At 40.0% G+C, this 25,351-nt stretch overlaps 1 protein-coding gene across 1 annotated transcript in view; it reads left to right on the top strand.

The window, feature by feature from the left end:
* The window catches only part of LOC121908813 (tissue factor-like), a 32,568-nt gene extending 7,498 nt beyond the window's left edge, over window positions 1-25,070 (top strand). Inside the window, exons 4-7 of the mRNA XM_042429114.1 lie at window positions 1,382-1,488; window positions 2,812-2,990; window positions 9,739-9,889; window positions 23,583-25,070. Of these exons, the coding sequence (XP_042285048.1) occupies window positions 1,382-1,488; window positions 2,812-2,990; window positions 9,739-9,889; window positions 23,583-23,731 (586 nt within the window). The 3' untranslated portion in view covers window positions 23,732-25,070. The remainder of the gene's footprint in view (window positions 1-1,381; window positions 1,489-2,811; window positions 2,991-9,738; window positions 9,890-23,582) is intronic.
* Window positions 25,071-25,351: the final 281 nt, after the last annotated feature.

Below are 25,351 nucleotides of genomic sequence, written 5' to 3'. Positions count from 1 at the left end.
TCAAGGACAATTTCATGTTTTTGTGTTGCAGAATGTTAAAGATATTGTTAAAAGAAAACCATACCATGGTGACAGTGAGGAAAATACTTTCAGGCAGCAGGTCCTCCAATAAGCTAATCGCAAAGCTTCAAATTTGGGATTTCAAATTCAATTCATCCCTGGGGCACTCTAAAATCTAAATTTTTTATTGAAAGAACATGTTCAAACAGTTTCATAAAATAACATAAATAACATAACAGCTCAGATAACTACACAACGCAAGGACAAAGATAATTGAAACAACATGCAACTATATGGTTTCAGCGATAGCAGCATCCATAGTAAGCACCATAGCAACAATAGATGAAAGAATCTCATAATAAATAACAAACTAAACATCATAAACATTCACTGAACAAAGATTATGAAAATAAAATGCACATTTCTCGCTAGAAATATTATCAAAATGCATTTTAATGCTGAAACTAAAATATCTGAAAATATTGCGTTTTCCACTGAGAATAAAAGGAATATTAACCAGTTTGTTTGTTTTTTAGCAGAGAAACTTGATAGTCATGTTACAGTCTTAGCTGATAACAGTCAAAATGGGTGTTGGATTTGGTATTTGTGTAATTAATCCCTGTATCATAGAGGAGATTCATTCTCCCAAAAAAGTACATGTTTGTACCTCGCTTTACCTCTTTTACACTTCCTGTTGGTCACAATTGATTATCTTTTATTCAATATTAATACATATAGAATAACATTTAGAATACATTACATTTTATTCGTAAGTTCTTATAAAATATGGGCAGTGGTTTGAAGTTTCTCTGTGATGTATAATACCCTATAGTATAATACAGTTCAAAAAAGAAATGTTTCCTTTTTCCAAATCAGAAAAAATACTTGAAGCTCCTCCATATTTTATCCATCCATGTTTTTTCTCACCTGGATATATGTTCGTCTGTCTTTATAAATGTTTTTAGTTTCAGTAAGCTGACTAGTTTGGCTTTTAATCATATTTCCTTTTCCCATTTAAGGCCCTATTCACACCTGGCATTAAAATTAAACTTTGGTGATCCAATCACAAACTCTAAGTACAAGTGTGAATGGGCCCAAGATGCACACATAGGACACATTGAGATCAGATTAGCAGTATGTCCACGGATGCATCCTGGGCCATATTGAAGGACTGCCTACTCAATTGATGTGTGATCACAACACTTGTGATCAGATCACCCAAGATGCATGTTAATGCCAGGTGTGAACATGGCCTAATTTTAGGAATTTCCTGCCCTCTCTCTATACCAGTCACTGTAACGTCTTTAAAAAAAAAGAAAAACCCTGTATTCACCATATTGCTTGCTCTCCGACAAATACTGATGTAGTCCTATTTTGACAGGACCTACACTGCTGACATTCAAACAGAACCTGCTGAAACGGACCATTACTTTGACCAGGAGGAGCCCCCTCACACTTATTCCTCAAACTTCAACCCCTATAAAGAGAGTAGGTAACACACACACACACACACACACACACACATTGCAGTTAAAGTTGTGATATACAGAAAGGTAAGCTAGAAATATCTTGCATCCATTTCCAAAATGGCTCAGAGAGACACAAAACTACACTAACTGCTACATGTTACAAGCAAGAATCTTCCCCCAATGTATAAATATTACTTTGATAAGTAAAACACAGTTTTGATCAATTATTTAGTTGCTGATTATTTTTACTCCTTTGGTTGTTTTTAATAATAATAATAATAATAATAATAATAATAATAATAATAATAATCTATAGTTATAGGAAACTGTGCCCCACATATAGGGGCATTTTTATTTTCAAAATATTTCTAAGAATAGACATACACACAATTGGACAAGTCTCATTGTTGTCACAGGTAAGTCACTGTGATTTATTGGTGTGTTCAGAGAACCAGTGAATGGCCAAATTTGTCTTGTGATATAGTGAGACTCAATAATCAAGATTTCTACCCTATAAGAGTTAAGTTTGAAAAGTGTTGCCCATACAGTGAGGAACACACAGAGAATTATCAGTGACTCTGCAGTTCCCCTCATCTCTACAGAGCATTCTAGCTCGTTGTTCTGGTTTTCCAGCGCACAACTTTGTACACTACCTACCCAAGACCAAACAGCAGCTGGTGAACATGGTGGAGCATTTAGCAGTTCAAATAAGACATATTTTTCTCAGGAGTTGATGGAGACCAAACCAGAGCTGGAAGGAGACTGAATGTGCAACTTAGATTTGTCTGGTGGCCAGAAACACAACTCCAAATGGATGCTAATGTCACTGTGCAATAAGACAATAGTATGCTTAAATATTTGCCACAATGACTTGACGATATGTCAGATGTGTTAACAAGATGTCCTGCTGCCCCCAAGGGCCCCCAAAAATAAATCAATGTAGCTTTAAGGACATTTATAGACGTCCATTACAGTCATTACAGTTGGCGGGCATAACAGAGAGATACAACTGAGTGTCATCTGCACATTTGTGAAAGAGATGCAATTTCTACGGATGACGTGCCTCCAGAATCATGTATAAGGAGAATAATATTGGTTCAAAATTGACCCTTAAGGACCAGAATTTCAACAGGAGGAAATCCAATTTAAAGCAGTTCAGGATATACCCACACAACACCCTAGGCTGTTAAACAGAATGTTGTGAGCAACTATGAAAACACAAATGATAGTGTCACTAAAACTGACTCACACCTTTAAGCTTTATGAATAAAACACTTTCATTTCATATTAATAATAAGCCTGTCAGGTAGTTTGACCGTAACTGTGATTTCTCCTCTACCAGGTAAGATCAGTGCTGTTAAGTTCCGTGTGGAGATTGTAGAGGAGAGCAGTGTGACTGTGACCATCACTGATCCTGTGACCAGTATCCATGTACAACAGAAGCAACTCACAATCAGAGATATTCTCAAAAATGACCTCAAGTACAAGATCAGCTACTACAAGTCTGGAAGCACAGGGAAGGTATTCCACTGCCAACATTCACCCTCATATACAAGTCTGTCATCCACATTACAGTTTCAAAGAAATGTGATTAAATGCCTACTAACATTAACCACAATAATCAGGCATGTTTAAGTGTTCAACTTATTGGATGTAGTTCATCAGCTGGTTATTTAAAAGATACAGGGGCAAATTCACAAATAATGGATTGCTGCTGCTGATAGCACCATGAATTGCATATCATCTGCAACCGCTATCTGCCCCGTCACAAAGTCCAATTCACAAAAGATATTGCACTAATGATATGATGGCGTAAACACACCTGTAATGTTTTGCAGCTGAGTGCTATTTTCCCTTGTTTTGCATCTGATTGAATGAGCAGAGTGGTTTTCAGTGTTTCAGGCTTTTCTCCACATTTCAGCAGAAAGATCAGTCCATAATGAATGTCTTTAATTAGCAGAGTAGAGAGGGTGTCTGCCTCCCGGACCAAAACTGGAAGATGGTTCCACAGGAGAGGAGCCTAATAGTTGAAGGCTCTACCTCCAATTCTACTTTTGGAGATTCTAGGAACCACAAGTAAGCCTGCATTCTGGGAGGGCAGTGTTCTAGTGGGTTAATAGGGTACTATGAGCTAGCTCTTTAAGATATGATGGTGGCTGACCATTAAGGGCTTTGTAAGTGAGGAAAATTCTATTCTGGATTTTACAGGGAGCAAGTGCAGAGAAGCTAAAATGGGAGAAATATGATCTCTTTTTCTAGTTTTTGCCAGTACACGTGCAGCTACATTCTTGACCAGCTGGAGAGTTTTTAGATACTGCAGACTATTAATAAGGTATTCCAATAATCCAATAAGCCTAGAAGTAACGAATATGTGGACTAGTTTTTCTGCATCTTTTTGAGACAGGATGTGCCTGATTTTGGCAATGTTACGTCTAGAGTAGGTAAATCATTGAATAATGTCTTTTTAAGGTGTTTAGGACCAAGCACAATAACTTCAGTTTTGTTTGAGTTTAGTAGCCGAAAACTGCAGGTTATCCATGTCTTTATGTCCTTAAGGCATGCTTGGACTTTAGTTTATACGAATATTTGTTTCATACTAATATTTTAAAAATTATTTGTTTTTGGGAAGAAAAAAAAGTCATGTAAAATACCAAAGCGCAGGTTGGTTATATCACTATCTCAGTCTCTCTCCTCTGCTCCACTGTTACGTCTATCAGCAGGTCTCATCGAAGGGAGTCACATCCACCTGCTACATGATGCACATTTCCTTCACATCACTCCTGGAATTGGGGGTGTTCCCCAGAGATAAAGCTGAGCTACTGACACAAACAAAGTGCTTACAAGGGACTCTCCATAACCTGTTGTTCCCCTTCTCCTTTCCACAAAGTTAGGTTGAAAAAATAGGCAAAAATGAAAAGTGCAAAACAAGACTCCTTTGAAGTTCCTCCCTACATGTTACATGCTGTACTGTCTCTGTGTTATGGGTGTATAAATAGGTAAAGGTCTGCCCACAATGAGGCGATGAGTAAAGTTTTAGCTCAGTAATCAGCGCAGTTGTCTATGATCTGGGAGACTCCAGTTCAAGACCCGGTGTGGGGACCTCCTTTGTAAGGTAGTTTATTCATGAGCACTTATTGTAACACTTTCAATTTCTAAAATTTAAATCGTAATAAAAACAAAAACAGGATTTTCAAGCCTCTTCCCACTTTTATTTGAATACGAATAGTTTTTCTGCCTCCACAAATACAGATACAAATACAAATACTGGGCTCTCTGCACATCCCAAGTAGAAAGTCACACAACTGATTAACAACTGCTTTCTCAAGGATATTAGAGAGAAAGGGAAGGTTAGATACAAGTCTGTAGTTGGCTAAATGCCTGAATCAAGAGTAGGCTTTTTAAGAAGAGGTTTAATTACAGCTGCTTGAAAGGACTGTGCTACATAGCCTGTTGATAAAGACAGATTGATAATATCTAGTAAAGAAGTACTAACTAAAGGTCAGACTTCCTTAATCAGCCTTGCTGGGATTGATTCTAAGAGACATGTTGATTATTTAGATGAAGAAATTGTTGAAGTTGGTTCAGTAAGGTCGATTGGAGAAAAACAGTCTAAATATATATCAGGTATTCCACCTGTTTCTAAGTTTCCTGTGTTTGGGGATAAATTGGTGGCTGTTGAGGGCAGGAGTTAATTCATTTTGTCTCTAATATTTAGAATTTTATCATTAAAGAAGCTCATGAATTCATTACCACTGAAAGATATGGGAATACATGGATCAATAGAGTTATGACTCTGTCAGCCAGGGCAAAGTGCTGTAAAGGAACCTGGGGCTGTTTTTATTCTCCTCTATTACTGATGAGTACTAGAAGGCATTACAAAGGGCCTTCCTATATGTTTTAAGAATATTTTGCCAGACTAAGCGAGATTCTTCCAGTGTGATGGAACGCCATATACTTTCAAGTTTTTTCAATGTTTGCTTTAATTTTTGGGGGTTTGAGAGTTATACCATGGTGCTTATCTCTTTTGTTTTATTATATTCTTTTTTAGCAGGATTATGGAGTCAAGTGTCATTTGCAGTGAGCCTGCAGCACTATCAACAAAATGATCAGTTTGGGAGGGACTAAAATTAGCATAGGCATCCTCTGTTGTATTGTGATATGGCATTAAACTCAATGCTGATGGAATCACTTCCTTGAAATTAGCTACAGCACTATCAGATAAACATCTAGTGAAGACATTTTTTCTTTCTTTTCTAATGGCTTGTAGTCCAGTAACAGAAATTCAAGAGTTATTAAGTAATGGTCTGATAAAATAGGATTTTGTGGAAAGACTATTAAATGTTCAGTTTCTATGCCATATGTCAGAACAAGGTCAAGGGTGTGGTTAAAACAGTGAGTGAGTTTATTTACACGTTTGGGTTAATTCTCTAGGAGGAGTTGGTTAAAATACAATGTCTACAAATAGCAAAAACTGTGCAAAAATTGCACAGTATATTCAAAATGGCCGACTTCCTATTGGAATTAGGGTATGGCTCCAGAGGCTTTTTTGTGAATCTGGACATGATACATGTGCCTACCAAATTTTGTTCATCTACATCAAATTTAACGGTGGGGGCTTTTAATTTTAAATTTTACAGGGGGCGCCCTTGATCCATTTTAGAACACCCAGGCCAAAAACCCATATCCAATATCACGTTTCACCAATTCTGATGGATGTGCTAAGCTTCATGAGTTTTCAAAGATTCTTGGCACCTCAGAAATGTCAAACGTAATTAGGGGTGCTATAGAGCTGCCGTGTCACACAAGCCCATTTGAGATAACAAATCAAAGTACTTACTCATTCGAACAGGCGTGCAAAGTTTTGTGAGTTTTCAAGCATGTTTAGCCCCTCAAAAAAATTGTTTCATTGTGAAGAAGAAGAAGAAAAAGAAGAAGGATTCTCTCAGATACGATAGGACCTTTGCATCATTTGATACTTGGGCCCTAATTACAAGAGGGCCTTCACACTGTTTGGTGCAAAATCAGATGATGTTTGTCCTATAAGGATGACTTCCTGTTGTCAATAGGTGGCACTATGAGTATGATCCAATATTGACATGTAGATGTGGTCAGGCTGGGACTCTTATCAAGCATGAGAAATTTTGTACAGGTTAGCCAATGTACATTCAAGTTACAACAACTTCCTGCTTCATCGAGAAACACTGAAGTTCACCACATCGCCACGTCAAGGGCATTCGATGAAAAGTCAAGTTTTGATAACTTTTCATTGCAAAGTTCTTTAGATGACACTATCCCGATCTGAAGTCTCTTGGCTTAAGTCTGTAGGAGGAGTTTGTTAAAATACAACACCTACAAATGGCAAAACCTGGAGTAGAGTGAGTTAGAGTTAGACCAGAGTTAGTTAGTGAGTGGAGTTAAACCAGTTTGTTTTGCAATGACGATACATCGAAATTCGCTGTGTCACCATGGCAACAGTGTTACATGAAAACTCACGGTCTTCACAATATATCATCATCAAGGTCTTAGGGCTTTTCTGACCAGATTTGAAGTGTGTGGTGTGTTCAACCGGCAAGGCAGAGGTCATAAAAGAACAGCACCTGTAACTTCCTCTTGCCAGTAGGTGGCGCTATGACTATGAGTCTGGACTGACATGTAGATGCATTCAGGTTGGCACTCTTATCAAGTGTGAGAAATTTGGGGCAGATTGGACAATGTATGTTTAAGTTATAACAACTTCCTGTTTCATGAACAGCAAAGTTTGCCATGTCGCCATGGCAACAGTGTTAATTGAAAACTTTAATAACTTTTAATTGCAAACATCTTTAGATGACACTGACCAAATTTAAAGTCTGTCAGGTTAAATCTCTAGGAGGAGTTTATTAAAACACAAGGTCTGCAAAAAACAATTGTGCAAAAATTGCAAATTAAATTCAAAATGGCTGACTTCCTGTTGGATTTAGGGTATGGCTCACAGGAGGCTTTATGTTTGTCTGGCCATGATACATGTCCCTACCAAATTACGCTGATGTATGACAATTTTGAGGGAGGGGCTTCAAATTTGAAATTTTCTAGGGGTTGCCCTTGAGCCATTTTTCCATGCCCATGGCCAAGACCCATAACATTTTTCACAACTTCTGACATATGTACAAAGTTTTGTAAGTTGAGAGCACGTTTAGCCCCTCAAAAATGCATTTCTTTTGGACTGTTCGGTGCTCGGGCCCTCGGGCAGCGGTAGTATTGCTACTGTAGATTTATTTTCACGGCTCTGAATTTTCAGGATTATCTGACACTGTGTGAATGGGTAAAATATTATTTCTGGTGTGCAGTAGTGGTGCTGGTGATGACTCATTGGAAATTATGTATACATTTGATGAACTATGTGTCATTTAAGCCTCACTTCCTGTTGCACGTAGGCAATACTACATAAGTGTCCACTATGTAGCATTAGAGAACACCCACTAATTATACGTCATGTTGCTATATATCATGTGTAGACCCCACCATGTTGATAGGAATTATCAATTGGATGATGTTTGTCACATAAAGCTGACTTCCTGTTGCCATTATGACTATGACTCAATGTGAGCATGTAAATGTGTTCAGGCCTGTACTCTTATCAAACATGAGAAATCTGGGGCAGATTGGACAATGTAAAGTAAAGTTACAGCAACTTCCTGTTTAATGCCCTGAACATGTTTTGGGCAAACTTCACCGGCAAGCCACGCCTAGGGCATTCCATGAAAACTAAAAAGCTCCACAATTTAACATTGCAAAGGTTTTTATATGTCACCTACCAAATTTGAAGTTGTTTGGGTTAAATCTCTGGGAGGAGTTTGTTAAAGTATAACACCTGTCAATGGCTTCACTTTATGAAAAAAATGCAAAGTAGATTCAAAATAGTGGACTGACTGTTGGATTTAGGGTATGGCAAGAGGCTTTTTTAAAGTCTGGAGATGGTCTGCCTACCAAATTTTCTACCTTTGACGTTTTCTAGGAGGCACCTTTGAGCCATTTTGCCACACCCATGCCCAAGACCCATATCCAATGTCAAGTTTCGCCACTTCTGATGCATGTGCAGAGTTTTGTGAGTTTTCAAGCATTCCTAGCACCTCAAAAATGCTAAAAGTAATTAGGGGGCACTATAGAACTGATGTGCCATGCCCAAGCCCAGTTGTGATATTAATCACAATATTTACTAGTTTGAACATAGGTGCAAAGTTTCATGAGTTTTCACGCATCCAAAGGCATAAAACGTGTTCAAAATGGCTGACTTCCTGTCTAGTGAAAACAAATGTATAAATATGTTTTATGACCAGCATCATGAGAGCAGTGAACCCACCAAGTTTCATGAACATCCAAGCAACTTTATCCCAACCTGGCCATGCATTTGGGGGCCTACTGGCTGCACCTGAGCCCAATCACTGCAGAACAGTTCTGCCGTGCAAACAACTTCCAGCATGTTTTTCAAAATACAATCTTTCATCTCTGAGTGACTATTTTTCAAAATTACAAAATTCTACCTCATTTTCCAAAACACATCTCATTTTAATCTCTTTTATCTCTAAATAGTTATACATAAGCCAATCTTATTTCCATGTTTGTCTACAGTTGACCTTAGAATATGGGTTTACCATACTATTTATAAAGTATTGTATTCATGATCATTTTTTTCTTTTATAAGGAATGAATAATTGTATTCAGTAAAAACCTATTTGGAAAGATCATTGTAAACATGAATCACTTCTGAAATAAAAGGAACAATATCAACAGTAAAAATCTTAAGGAAGCAAACAATGACAAACTTCACATATTGACATGCTTAAGAATTCAAAATATGTATACATACTTTGAAAAGAAAATATTAACTTTAAAAATGTAAATTTTAAATGCATTCATGTACAGTGACTATAAGATTGTTACTACTTACTACTTACTTACTTACAGTATATGTATATATATACTTACTTACTTACAGTATATATAAGATCCAGTATTGTCTTTGAAAAACAGACACATGTGGAAGGCCGTTCAATGTTAAGGTATAAACACTGAAAATAAAAAAAGGTTCATACTAAAATAGAGCAGCATCACAATCTGGTTTGATATCAGAAATATACTTAGATTTGTCTTTTCAATTTTCATTTTTTACTATATAAATGCAGTAGTCACATCAAGAATTTCTGAGCGTCTAAATGTCAGAATGGTGAGTTAGATAGATGTATAGATGTTTAAGTGAGTGTTTGTTATATTTCCTATTTTTACCGGGCAGAGAGACATCATATCTAACTCCAGTATAGCAGAGGTGTCGGGGCTGGATGCAGGACAGAGTTACTGCTTCATGGTGGCAGCTTTCATCCCCTCCAGACCCAAAAACTCCCAGCAGGGAGCCTGGAGCATCCAGCAATGTACACCTGGACAAGGTACACACACACACTGTATACACTACACAGGGTATGGGCATCTGAATGGACACATAATGGTCAGTACAAGGTAATAATGTGACCTTTCTTTGATCCCTGAGATGACTATGTTTTAGTTTTTGTAGTCCAGGTGCTGGATAAATAGCCAAAAACAGTAGAAATACTGTACTGTACTCTCAGGTCATGAGTTCTGCTTGTGGCTTTTATGGATGGTGCTTTTGTCTGGTGTGCTTAAAAAAATGTCCCCAAAGTATGTTGTTAGTTTTGTTTACATTCAGTGTGTATCACCCAAACACACTGGGCCTGACAAACAAGATTAAAGCATTTCTTACCTTGTAAAACATCTGCAAAGCCATTTTTAAAATTTTTTTAAATTGTTTGAATCCAGGTACAATTACACCATCATGTTTTATGCGCATGTTAAGTTTGTGTATAACAAAACCATGGAGTGGCTTAACCAGGTTGGAAAAGTTGGAAAAGACATATGAAAGTACTAAAGATGCAATAAAGGCTGATGGCAACAGATTTTTTGAATACACCTTGACATTGTAGTGCACATTTTTTCATCTCTGTAGATGAAGTATTCATGGTATGCCACTCAAAGTAACACACCTCCAAGTCAAAATGAAAGCCCAAAAAATGAAGAACACATGCTACACATGGAAAAAAAATCATCCATTTTCTCTGTAGTTTCTGAACTCTAGTATTCCTGCCAATGGTTTTGCAGCAATGTGCCAACAAAGGCAGGGAAAAAGAAGACTACAAGCTAATAAACTTGGATGTACTAAAAAATCTGCTTTTCAAATAATTTATGAGGACTGAAATGAATTCCACACATTTGTTAGACCTTAAGAATGAACACAGTGAATTTTGGTGGCCCTATTTTCTTGTAACGAGGCACAGGCACAGACACAAGTATTAATCCCTGGCACAGGTGCATGTGGGTGTGACCAACACCATAGGCCCTATTTTTGTGAACCCAGCACTGCAGCACAGATCACTGTCAAGTGCGCCCTGTGCAGCGTGCTGCGGGCACCTTTGGTATTTTCATGGCCAGGTGCACTAGTGGCACACTTGGTTACCACTTCTGGACCCATGAAGAGACAGCTAACATTAGCTAGACCCTCCTCCTTTGTATAATGCAGGACGAACACAGAGCACTAACAACAGGCAACAAACGCTGATCATTTTATGGCAGGCTGTGAGGTTAAATTATTGTATATATGTTGTTTTTTTTTAATGATTGATAGTTTAAAAAATGTGTATATTGTGTAAATACAGTAAGATTTTTAGTTCTCTATAGAACGTACTACAGAGTATTGTACAGGAACAAGTCATGGAAACGCAGCAGGAAAACATTCAGTGGGCTTTATTTTTGACAATTTTGTCTTTTCTTAAATTAAATACAAACTACAGTACTTTATAATACTGTAATACAGTATCAATACGGTACATTAGAATATTGCTGTAAAGAAAACAAAAAAAGTATTGTAAATTCTCTAATGCAGTAAAAATCGACTATGCACAAAACAACTCTAACAAACAAAAAACAGACTTTACTCTCATACTGTCAGTTGCATTTGGCTACAAGTTCTTGTCAACATCACATTTAATGTTGCCTCTTGCCAAACACACTGAATGAATGAATGTAGTCACTGAATGCTGTTTGTGTGAAAACAAATCAAATGTGTCACAGTTTGGTCCATAATTGTTGCTGTTGTGTTGACTTTATGAGGAGTTTTGAAGAGTTTCTGAACTAATATTTTTATTCCTGATAAAGGAAGACAGACTTGTTTTCCTATTTCAATTCCACAGAGACATGGGGTAGTGTCTCACCCAAGACCTACACAAACTGACATCTTAGCCCAAGTGGGGGTCTGACAACATGACACCGACCAGAATCGAACAATGTGTCAAAATTCTTGGAAAAGCCAGATGGCAAACTAAATTATCACCTGAACTAAAAGCATAAATGACCTTTGGGATAATCTGAACTAGAGAAAGGACCAGATAACTCCACACAAACAGGAACTCTGGACTGTTAAGACTCTTTTTGGGTCTCACTTATCTACACATGGACTGTTGTAAATTTGAGAGTACATTCCTGAATGACTTAACACTGGTAGATTCCCTTTTAGCCCTTTCTTTAAGCCAATGCCTGAATTAATGTGAAGCAAGGACCTGAGCATTACTTGAATCATTGTTAAAATATTAAAATTCAATTTTATTATATTTTTCATCATGTGACAACATTGCCCCCTGTTGACTTTTATAGCAAAGTCTTTTTACGGTATATGAACTGCATTTAATTTTTAAGTTTAAAATCACCTAAACTGTTTAACCTTTTTGCATGTACTACAAGTATTAGCCAAATTATATTTTGATCGTTAAATTAGACAAGTCGTATTGAATGTTTTTATATTATGAAGTAAGAGTTATGTTGAATTTACGTTTGAATCCAGGTAATACTGAACGTTTAATCTAGTCGCTACAGAAATGTTATGTTTCCAATCACCTAATTGTTGTTTTAATTTTACTTCCTTATATTAGTATACTCAATAGTTAGATTAATCAGGAATGGTATGCTGAATGAGGAATTAAGAAATGCTGCTAAACTTTGTTTTCTGAATAGTCTTACAGTAAACTGATATCTACAATTTTGACATGAAGGTGGGCCATAAAGACGCTTTCAGTGTAATTATGTGCGTAAACCCTAAGTTTAATTCCCTAAGAGGAAGGATTAGTAAATCATAACTCAGTAACACCACATTTTTCAATTAAGAACAAAGAAAATTAATATTCATTAGAACTTTGGCGTGAGAAAGTTTTCAACACGCCCAAGACTTCAGAAACTGATAAAAAGCCAAAAGGCATCTCCCATTCCTTTGTGCTCAACCAAAATAATGGTTCTCGCCAGCAAGAGAGTCAGAGCAGCTAGAGAGAGAAAGACGATGCTTGAGCGGGACTTCTGCTCACAGCAGCTACAAAGATCTCTCCAGGACACAGTCCTTCTTAAAAAACCTTACTCATTTTCCCCATCTCTTGGCAGAACTTAAAGTTCCTGTTATCATTTGAAGGCCTTACTATTCTTTGGTTTTATTATTCTCATCATCATATATTATTAAGGTGTTAATAAATGTCTTAATTCATCTTAAGAAGTTATTGTTGTGGTTTCCTTTGAGCACAGCAGACAGAGTTTTGAAACAAACTTACAATTAATTTGAGACTGATCAATTAAACATATGTGTTCCCTTCAACAAAAGAATGGTGCCCCACGAGTTGAGATATTAATAACAAAAGCAGATAATGCTACAGTCATAACCAAAAATTGTAAAAGGAAATATGAGTCAAACATGAATTAAAAAGTTTGTCTTATTTCAGGGAGGTTTATATGGGCACATGTTCACCAAATAAAATGACAAAGTACTGTGGAAAAGAAGTGCGCCAAGCTTTCAACTTGCTCTGAGTGACTCATTCTTTGCACCCAGATTGCAGTGCACTACTGGATTGAAAATCACCACACCCTTAACTGTGCGCCATCCCGCACTGTGGCTCATGGCGAGTCACCGAGATACTAAACTGATGCAGTAGAGGAAATTACCTGATTGCGCCACAGGAAAGTAGTAGTCTGCCAGTGCAGAGAGTTAGCTGTAGCTTAAGTGTCTTCTCTCACACTCTCAATATCTTACGTGGTGTCAGAAGTTACGGAAATCTGTCATGCACAGAAGAGGTAAAGCCATGGCTACCACACAGTCTGAGCATCCGAAAATAGATTGGGATGCCAGTGATTAATCAAGAGTTCGAGAGACTCCGAAGTCATGTAGTATTTGTATTTGACGGTCCTCGGAGCAGTTGGCTAAACAACATGCAGGCTGGCTGGGAACATGGATCGGTGAGCAAGGCAGAGAGATATACAAAATGCTAGGCTGGGGTGAAAGAGAGAAAGAAGACCTGGAAAAAGTGCTGCACAAGTTTGCTAGTTATATCAGATCAAGAAAAAACAAAAGACTAGCTAGGCATCACTGCAAACAAAGGAAACAATGTGTGTCTGAGAGTTTTGACCACTCTATGAAAGATTTGAGGCTACTGCTAATGGATTGTGAATATGCTGATCTGGACAATGATAATTTATGCTGTTGGAGTCCATGAAAAGCGTTTGCACGAAAGACTGCTTGATAAAGGTGAAAACCTAACGTTGGCTAAAGCAATAGAAATTCCCCAGCAATATGAAATGTCACAAAAACCAACAGTGACAGCAACAGTGACAACACAGCATCAGATAAGAAAATACACAATCCAGAATATCCAAGCACATCAATCACAGACCAGTACCAAGCCAATGAAAAAAAAACTGTCCAAGATGTAGTAAACACCCCCAACACAGCTGGAATAAAGAAGTGCCAAAGGCTCTGTATGCTCCTATTGCCACAAATCACTGGCTGTTTGTCAAAAATGTGCAGTCAACACAGTGTATGTAGAGGCAGACTCAATCCCCTGTAGCAATACTAGCAAGTGACAAATGGGCAGTATACATCTCATTAGGATAGATACCGGTGCAAGGTGCAATATACTAATGCTGGACAGTTATCGGAGACTCATGCGCTCAGGCAAGCTGAAATGCTCTACAAGACACCTATAGATACCTATTCAAAGTCTCACTGGTCTGAGACCAGTCACAGCAGTGAATCTGCTGGTGAAATACAAGAACCGTGATGCAAATACAGAATTTGAAATTGTGGAGATACCTCAGGAAAATGTGCTCAATGGAGCTACAGTTAAGACCTAGCCTCGATTGTTCATTTGGATGCTCTGCAGAACACTACTGACAGACACAAAGTGGACACTGTAAATGACATCACAAGCACAAAAGGTTCCAGAAGGCCTGGATGATTGAGTTAGCTTGTGTAAAAGGAACTCTGCCAGGTAAATACACAATAAAAATTGACGCTGATGCAAAAGATGTAGTGCATCCTGTGCGTAGGCAATCAGCAACCAGCAACCAGCAGCACTAATTTCCATGAAATGGAGGAAAATGGCTACATCACCAAAATACACCAACCTACAGAGTGGGTTCCATGGTGGCAGTCGTGCATGTGGAGAAGATCAGGATTTGCATAGATCCCAGCGATCTTAACAAAGTCATAGAACTACACATTACACAATTCACACAGTAGAGGATTTCTCCAGTTCAAACTGAATTAAGCCTCATCCTTCCTCACAACCTTCAACACACCCATAGGGAAGTTCAGATGGCACAGGCTTCCATTTAGACTTATATGTGTCTGAAATTTTCCAGCACATCATGAATGAAATGCTCGAGGGCATTAATGGAGCAACAGCCATAATGGATGATATTCTGATTGCAGTGCACAGAGACGCAGTATGATGGAATCCAGTACAAAGTCATACAGAGAGCCACAAGCTACAATGTGAAACTGAACTTCAATAAGTGACATGTGCACCAAGCTGAAGTGTCTTATATTGGACATTCATTGACTGCCAATGGTCTGAAACCAGACTCAGGGAAAGTGGAAGCAGTTTGGTGCATGGCAGCATCAACTGACAAAGATGGAATCCGCTGTTTCCAGGGTTTCGTGACATATCTTTCAAATTTCATTCCAAACTTTATCAAAGAAGATGCCCCACTATCTGCAGCTCCTCAAAAGCAATGTTGAGTTTACACGGCAGTCAGCACAGCAGCAAGATTTTGAGGGGCTCAAAAACTGTGCACACATCCTCCAGTGCTCCAATGTTATGATTCAACTGAGCATGTGGAAATATTCTGTGATGCCAGCAGTTATGGTCTTGGTGGTCATTGACAGATCCTGAAAAAGGATATATACAAGTTGAAAAGGAGATGCTAACAATTGTCCATGCATGTATCAAGTTTCATTACTACATATTTGGTAAACATGTTACAATCTACAATGACCACAAGCCACTCGAGGATATGACAGTGGTATGACCTCACTGTTGGGTACAGGAGGGGAAAGGACATGGAGCTGCCAGACACATTGTCAACAGCATAGCTGAGTGATAGTGCTCCAGAGATGGATGGCTTAGAGTGCGTGTCCGTGCTCAGCTACATTTCAGTGACCAGAAGTATATGGAACTACATTAACACAAAAGACGAGTTACGCCTTCTCCAAAAGACTATTCAGCAGAGCTGGCAAGATCACAGGTGAGAGCTTCCCCTTCCTGTTCAGCCATACTGGGACTCAAGAAGCCAGTTAGTTGTTTCTGATGGTGTATACGGCAAAGGAGTTTAAACTCCTCTGTGAAAACTACGGCATTCTTCACCAGATTATTGACTCTAACTCAACATTAACAAAAGAAATTCATTTTTTTAAATATTGGGGGCAGTATTGTCATATGTTAGCTTTAAAGCTTTCATCTGCAGTCCCTTACAAATAAAACATATAACAGCATAACAACAAACAGTACAAAGCAAAATACAAACAGGACATTTTATACAAAGCTATACACAATAGCACATCACATACACCCACAATGTCGACTAGAAATTAATAATGTAAACTTGTCAAATTAAAAGCAAGATTATTTGAGATTATATGAGAAGACCATGAGATGAAATCACACAACTATCAAAGTTATACAATTCTTCTTGTATTTACATGACAAATAACATTACATAACTTGCATAATGATTAGACATTTCATTGACATGAAATTCAGGTTTGGCTCTGATTTGCAGGGGTTCTTCACAAAAGTCAGGAATGTGACTTAGAGTTTATGACTCTGGTCTGGTAAGATAAGATGCCCAAAAGGGGAGAGTTCTCTGTTCATGTTTATTGAGTTGTTGATCTTTCTCCTGGTTCAAATAACCCCAGAGGTCATTTATGCTTTTAGTTCAGGCCATAACTCAGTTATTGGTCGGAAATGATTTCTCAGGAGGTCTGTTCTTTTGGTACTGGTAGGAGAGTGTTTGGTTATTAGTAATAATTAATAATTATCATAGATAATTATGAATTATGAAATCAAGATATTGTTAATATTAATCAATAATTCGGGCACCAACTGTTAAAGAACCTAACGGGAGGGACACAACTTTCAGATCTGTGAGGAGCATGGTTGGTTATTAGCAATAATCATCAGAGATAATTATTAATTATAAAATTAATAGAATTATTAATATGAATTAACTAATATGGGGCACCACTCGGAAACCGGGACCAATAACCAAAAAAGGTAGTCTTCTACATAAGCAAACACAAACAGCTATGTACAGGATTGAACACATACAGGTGAAAGCGTGTGTGTGTGTGTGTGTGTGACAAGATGGTGACGTGATCTGGCGTGATGACGTCGTTTGGGACGCAGACGTGACTAGAGGAGGAAGTCACGTCTCGCGAGAACCAAATGGCGGAAGTGACGGCGGTGTCTTGGTTAGATAATAGCAAGACAGCGTCGCCTGGTGGACGGTGTCTTGCACTCACCCAATTCTGTGGAAAACACACGTGTCTGATGGCGGATAAGGCTGGACAGAACCACACTTTGTCCAACGTTATCTGACTGTCAGATGTATAAGAAGATGTGTGTGTATACATGCGTGTGTACGCGCTTGTGTGTGGTTTAGTCGCAAGAGAGGGAAGAAAGAGGAGGGATGCAACCGTGAGGGGGAGAGAAGCTGTTCCTTTGTCCACAGAGAGCGTGCATAAGGACGGCAATCTGTAACACACGTTGTATGGTTTCTGATTGACAAAGCAACTTATTTTCTCACTCAAGGTGGCACAAACACAGGACAGTCTAGCGTGGTGAACACAACTAAACAGGCAGCAAACTTTAAATATTCCGCAGAGTGTGGCAGAACAAATAGACTTGGCGGTCCATCAATCGATACAACAAAACAATAGCCATAAAGCTTAAAAAGCTAAAAGCTAACAACAGCACTGAAGCTGAAACTAACACACTATAACCCTGTCTCTGCCCAGACTTAAGCCTCTTACTGGGTTGCTTCAGAAAGTGAGCAAGGTGTGTGTTAAGTCCTTCTTTCGGTCCGGCTCAGTTTCTTGGCTAGGATGCTGACGGGGGCTGTCCTTGCGCTATCGGCATGGTTTTACGGCAAGCTGCTCCTCGGTGGTGTGGCAGAGAAAACAGCAGTCGACTCAGTTGAAGAAGAGTGGGGCAGAGAAGTTATCTGCATCTTCCTGAAGAAAATCCTTTTCTTCCTTCTGCAGGGAAAATGAGAGCGCTGGTTGCAGCAGCGGTCTCTCTTGGATCCAGGGATGGTGTTTGGGTGAACACGGTGAAGTCTTGTCTCGTCCAGCGAGGGGAGAGACTTCTAGTCGGTGGGGAAAACAAGTGGGTGGGGTACCCCCTTTAGTGAAGCTAGCTCACGGCGGGACAGACTTCCCCCCAGCTCGGTTCACAATGAATGCATGTTTCTCTGTCTGTCCTCAGGTTTTAAAGGGACAGTGATGTCACGGCTGTGTCATCATGACACTCCTTTGTGCAGGAGCGTCTCTGCACTCCTGACTGTTTGTTGGGACCATTTTCTGTTTAGCACCTAGGTGCGAAATTGCAAAGCATCATTGGAAATGGAGTCTGTGAGCAGCATTTTGGCGCTGTTCCTTTGTTTCAGGGGAACAAAGGAAAAGAGGCTCCTTGTGGCCAGGACTCAGAGTTTACATGTAGGCCTTTGTTTGTGTGACCCCATGGTTGAGGCCCAACATCCACCCTTTGGTCTGAAGAGTGGGGTGCTGGCCACAATCTTCAGAGTAAACCAAGGGCCGAAACGTCCCTGTGGGTTGGAAGTAACCTGGTGGTTACACAGTCCATGTGCTCCTGAGACAGGTGGGAGGCTGGAACAGTCCGTATATTCCTGAGAACAAGAAAGGGTTGAAACAGTCCATATAGCGCATAGTTCAGAGTTCACAGAGGCTTGCCTGGGCAGCTACTGAGGCAAAGTCTGAGGCAAAGTCTGGCTAGTTACAGAGGCAGAGTCTGGGCAGTGTTCTAACAAATATCTGTACATTCAGTATTAACAAACACAATCCTTTTGCTGCTCTTTGGTTATCACCAATAACACAACACAAAGTCATGATAGAAAAGAAAAGGAAAAAGGAGAGGTGGTTAGGTTAATAGGCTCACTCCTGAAAGAGGTTGGGGTTAGCCAGAAGAGTGGCACAGACTGATGGGCTGGATGGGAAGGAGGGAATCCAGTCTGGCCCGTGTGTGTTGAATGTACCTGTGAGGTGTGTGAATCCTAGTTGTAACTGGATTGTAAGTGCAATGCAAAAACTATATGTCGGATGTGTCTGTGAAGGTTGCATAACAGTAGTAGTAGATCTAAGGACTTAGTCTAACTTACCTACTCACCTATGTTACACCTGACATCAAACCTGACATAGTATCTAAGGCATGCAAAGGTTATGGGGAAAACAAACTACAAACTGACAGTGACCATGGTACTGGAGGGAGTGGTAGTAAGCATTAGTGCATACTGAGGTTGTGGTTACAGTACACTACACCTAACTGGAGGGGACGCTACTACGATGGCTCCACCCCCTTTCGGTGTGGAGGCTGCTCTATGCATCTATGGAGTGGAAAGAGCTGAAGAAGTGGTTTTGGTCATCACCCCTGTGGTTTCGTTTCCCACCCCACTGATGAGGTGGTTGGCACCTGGGAGGTCCTGTTCTGCCGTCCATCTTGACGCGAGGCATCTTGTTGCCTTCCAGCGCTAGGTTGGCATTTCCTGAGGTGTGGATCCACAGGACTCCAGCATCTCTTCTTGCCCCCTAGCAGGTCGAATGCTACCTGGGTAAGTTACCTCACCCAGGTAGCATTCAACTTGGAGATAGTCATCGATGTCTGAATCTTGACTATCTGAGTCGAAGCAGTCAACGTCATTTGGGAGGGACTCGAGCTTTCAAGTGCGCAAGCATTGGCATAGATGTGGTGGCGGACTGTCTGCAACATCAGAGACTCCAGAGTCACTCAGGCGGTGCGTGATCCTCCCCCCTTCGATCTGGACATGAGGGGATGTGGTTGAGGATTGAGGGGGGTGCACCCTTGGAATGTGGGGCACCTGCATCCATGGGGTGGGCTGATGGAGGCACTTGGCAGTTGTCTGGACTGTTGAGGTCGGAGACTGCACCACCAGGGATTGCTGGGCTACTAGACCTGGTGGACTGGGGTAATCTGCTCCTTTACCTGTAGGGCTTCTCTGGGCAGGCTTCGGCTGGTTGCACTGGGAGGAGGGACCTCTTTGAGGTCAGGAACATCACTTGGCTCCTGGGTGGCCATGTCGGCAGCGATGCTCATGTGTCCGGTCTGACCCTCTTTGTGACTGTCCTCGGCTCTGGTCTAAACAGACTGGATCTGTGGGTGCAGGGTTCTGTTGGCATCCTGCAACCACAGTATCTCCGTAGTGCCTACCAGTCTTAACGCAGCCTGCGATTCTCCTCTAGTACAGCCTGGTAGCTGTGTGGCAGCTGGCTCAGCTGTGCTTGGTGCTCTGCGGTTAGCAGCTGTGCTTGGCGCTCTGCGGCTAGCAGCTGGGTTCTGCGCTGATGGAGGTGAAACATCTCGCCAAACAGGTCTGGGATGGTGCGCCTGGGCTTCCCGGCTGGGTTGTAGGCATACTCAACCATTCCCTGTAATAAATAATCACAGTCGCTAATACTGTAGCAGTTGAGAGTCTCCTGTTCCTCTATGGAGAGGTGGAGGAGGGCAGCGACGACATCCTGCATGTCTTAGTCATCTGGCCTCTGGGGAGCTATGGCTCCAGCCACGTGGGATGACTGGTGGACTCATTGTACTTGTAGTAAATGCACAGTACATGGTGGCTCTAACAATATGTTGTGGTACAACTGCTAATGCTGCAAGAATGCACAGGTGAGAGATAGACCTGTGACTTACACAGTTGGTTACTCAAAAGTGCAACCTATCTTGCCCTGACAGGACCCTAATGGTGACTCTAGCACCTAGGTGAGTAACAACCAGTTAGTGCTTATGCTAATTACTCTACAACATATCCTATTAGGATGTTAGTGAGGTGGCTTCAGCACTTCTGGTGAGTAATAGCTGGTTATTGTGTTAGGGGGCTAAACAACCAGCATGCAAAATGCTAACAACTCTCTGCTAACACAACCACTAGTGCACACTGTATATAATACACTAGCACACTGTATATGCTTGGCAGAGCCTTAGAGAAGTCAAAATTTCAAAAATTGAAATTTACGAAAAATTATTAATAATCGTGTATAAATATTGCAAAAAAGGCTGATATCAGAGGAGCCTCACATGGGATGGCACCAATTTGTTGGGCCTTGGCTACAAGTTTGGCTATCAGCAATAATTAATGATTATCAGGATAATTATTAATTATTAAAATCAATAAAATTATTAATAAAAATTTATAATAACAGGGCACCACCCTGGACTCAGGGAAAAAGATAGCCAATTCAGTCTTAAAATTTACTAATCTATCAATTTGGAACTTTGATCAATAATTTACCTAATAACTATAAACAAAATCACCATATCAATAGCTAGGTATGGTTGAAGGATTTTGGAGTTCTTCACAGAGCAGAGGTTGGCAAAACTCATTTTTGTGCAACATTAAAACAGACAACAGGTATATCCAAAAGCATTTATTTAACAAAAAGGTAAAAGAGCAAAACACACAGTATTAATCTAGCTAAGTGTACCTATATACAAGTGTACGTGTGTGAGTGTGGCAAGATGGCTGCAGTCACCTGGTGACTGAGCACATGGCATGCAGACAACATGGCTGACAAAGGGAAGCAGAGGGACAAAAGGCCAGACCATGTGGTGTCTTGAACCGCATGTGCTGCCTGAACCAAAGTTGCAAAGCTAGGTTTTAAACCTCTTAACTGTGTGGTTCTCTATTCAAGGCCAATTGGTTTAGGCTAAAGGTGCCAGGTTAGGAAGAGGTTAGTTGCATGCAAGGCCTAGTTACTGGATGTAACATGTGTTAAGCATGCTAACATTAACCTAGTGGTGTGGCTATGCAATAACCTGACTATGAACAACAAGGACATCACAATAATAGTTCAGTGAATAACCTTAGCCAAATCAATACATGTACAGTACATTGATTAAGTTAAACATTCTTGCTTAGCCGTGCTATGCTTCACTATATGTTGCTAGGCTATGCCCAGTTGTTACCAAGTCCCTGAAGAAAGAGATGCTTTGTGGCGTGCTGCTTCTTAGCTGGCAATCTGTGGTGGAGTCAGGCTGAGAGGAGTTTGGCTCCACGGAATGATGCAGCCTTTGCTGGGTAGACAGTGCTTCAGTTGTGCAGGTCAGAGGGCCCAGTCACTCCTTTGTAAAGTCTTTACAGAGTTAGCGGCAAGCTAACTCTGTTTTGTGGCTCCTATACTTGTTAAATCAGCCAGCAGACATGTGTGGTAACTGCTGGCACTAGAAAACTTAGTTTCTGAATCTTAGGCAGGCTCTCGTGTCTTCTGCCATAAAGAAAAGAGTTCTGTGTGTGTCTGCTGTAAGCAGACCACACAAGAGAGTGGAGAGCTGCTCCAGCAGAGAACTGCTCCAGCAGCAGCCATGAGGAGAAAGAGGGAGAGAAGAGGGGGTTCTCTGGTTTTGTTAAGCTGGTTCCATGGGTGGAGATTCACACCTTAGGTGTGAGCAACCAAGGGCTCAGTTTTCTTAGTCTTGAAACATGTGGTCAGCTAGTGAGACCCAACAATTCAATCTCCACTTTGTCACAGTGTTTAAGTTTGGGGTCCAGGGGTGAGGCCTTCTCCATGTCTCTCAGTTTGAAATTAAAGAAAGGATGTTATATCCATGAATTATCTATGAATCATCCAAGGTGTCATACAATGAGGCCACATTGTGTTCCAGCATAGAAAGACTGTACACATTGCATGGGGGTAGGGGGTTGCGGGGTGTTAATAGAGTCCACTTTGCTAATTTTCGTCCTGGTGCCTCTCGCAGGTTAATCTGTCCACGGTCAGATGGCCTATTTTCATTCCCAGGGCATCGAATATTAATGTTTTGTCATGCCCCTCGGCATCTGATACCAATGCACAAGGCACCCTTTAGTGTCTGTACGAGACGCACTGGGCTTTCAGCTAACTCCAATGTAAACCCATCCATGCCATGAGACTGATGACATCTATATACGGTGACGTTTTCCTTTTAAGGAGGAGGCAGGTTGAGCGGATGGCTAGATAGTTAGATGCAAAAAGTGGACTTTGCTGCAGGACGCCACTGTTTGCTTCCCACTTCCAACCATAGGTATCATGTTTCCAACCACAACCTGAGACAGCTTTTTGTTGTGGTGTTTACTGTTGCCATGATGTTTCAAGTAATCATTTTAACCCAAACCACGATCTTTCCTTAAACCTAACCAAGTGTTTTTTGTGCCTAAACCTAACCAAGTGGTTTTTGTGCCTAAACCTAACCAAACCACACCAGTTACTCTGAACGTGTAATACTGCCACCAATGGGTCTACATTGAATTTGGGTGAAAGCCCGGTGTGTCGCTATACAGACACCAGAGAGTTATGTGTCTGCATAAGACACCAGAGGGCGTGACAAAGCATCGGTATTTGACCAACATGTTGGGTCAGCAGAGATATGCTTTTGCATCCACAATAATGTGGTCAAAACCTCAACAGTGTACCTTAAAGTGTAACATGAGCCAGATCCCTCTGATTAACTCTGACCCTCACTGTCCCTCCAGGGTTGAGTCTTGGAGCGTTGGTAGGTGGACTCTTCATCCTGCTCATAATGCTCCTCATCATCGTCACCACGACCATCCTTTGCTGCAGATGCTGCCGACAAAGAAACAAAGCCCTCCAAACATCTCAGTCATCATCTACAGTTGTTTAGTCTATGACTGTGTGTGTGTGTGTGTGTGGGAGGGGGGTGGGGTCTTTCAAACACAAGGAGCTGGTCTTCCTTTAGTTGTCCTGTCTGGAAGACATTATTTTAGATTTCTATGCTCTACAGTATCTTTACAGCATATTTTAGTCAATAGTTTTTCTATTTGATATTATATTTCACCGTAGAAGGGAACATATGTAGCTAGCTCTTACCAATTAAGTATAATTCTGCTTAACATGAAATACCAGCTGCGTCTTCTAAGACCCTACCTGTGCATTTTAGCCTGTGTGTTTGAATGGGCTGCACAGACCCATGCCATACATAAAGAGGTTGGAAGGTTTAGAACTTAGAACTGGAGTAGTTTTGTTAGAAGTTCACTAAGAACATATGAAATGTAATTTTGTCAACCCAGTAGATTGTGCAAGGGCAGATTAAATGTTTAAAATTCCCTCACACCTTTACTAACAAATCCATCTAACCCAGTTTGACCCTCAAACTGTTTTTTAACATATTTTTCTTAAATATATTATATATATTATTCCTCAAAGTTCTGTCACGACCACAACCAGTAACTACTAAGTAAATAAAGCTCTTTAGTAACATCTAGTGGCCACGCTTTGAAACTACAATTACATCTACAAACTCGTCTCTACAAATCTATATTCAGCTATATTTTTATCCTGATGTGATATAACTCTTTATGTTTGATTATTGTGTTGTATTTTTTGTGTAAGAAATAAACTTTTGTTGATCAAAATGATTTAAAAGCAATAAAAGACAAAAATGAAACATTTCAGCACCAGACCCTGTTATTGTCTTCTTTGAGCAGTCACCAGTGATGTGATGTGATGTAATGCAATGCTACAAAGTAAGATCTTCAACCTGCTTCCTCACTCTTCAAAGTTTTTCTCCTCTGTGCTATGACTGCAAATGCAGTGATCAAAACCTTGCCCTGTTTGCAAAACAGACAGTAAGGTTTCATCTGTGGGTCTTCTGCTCATATTATTCTCAAACTTGTTACATAACATCAGTACTCTATCTTCTGCCATAATATACACGTCTTTCCTTAGTGAAAGTGAGATTTGTGTGGCAATATTGCAGTAGGTGTGATGTGATTGCAAATCAATGGTCTGATGTAAATGACAGGCAACATATTAAGTACACAAACTGCCTAAAACATTTAGATTGTCTTATTTTCAGTTATAAATTATTCATCACTAAATGTTTGGAGCTTTGAACTTGGGAACATGATTTGATGCAGTGTGTGGAGAGGAAGTTTGTGGTTGTTTTTTTCATTCTAAGGGGAATATTGGGTCTGTATACAGTCTATACCTGCTCTTTATGAAAAGTGCCTTTAGATTGCTTCTGTTGGGATTTGATGCTATATTAATAAAAATGACTTGACTAGACAGTATGAGTTTTATGATTATATGGGCATTACATTTATTTGGAACTATCCATCACTACAGTTCCTGAATAAAACAATTCAGAAAAACAAAGAAAAATAAAAAAAGAAAGACATTTTAAAAAATGGATCATTATCATGATTCTTGTACCTGTATTTGGCTGTGCAGGGCTACAACTAGACCAAAGAGACATTTCCTCACAAGAAAACAATAGCATCAG

Source organism: Thunnus maccoyii, chromosome 12 (genome assembly GCF_910596095.1).
Source record: "Thunnus maccoyii chromosome 12, fThuMac1.1, whole genome shotgun sequence".
NCBI classification, from domain to species: Eukaryota; Metazoa; Chordata; class Actinopteri; order Scombriformes; family Scombridae; genus Thunnus; species Thunnus maccoyii.
Note: the sequence above shows the minus strand (reverse complement) of the source record. Positions and strands in the feature narration are given on the sequence as shown.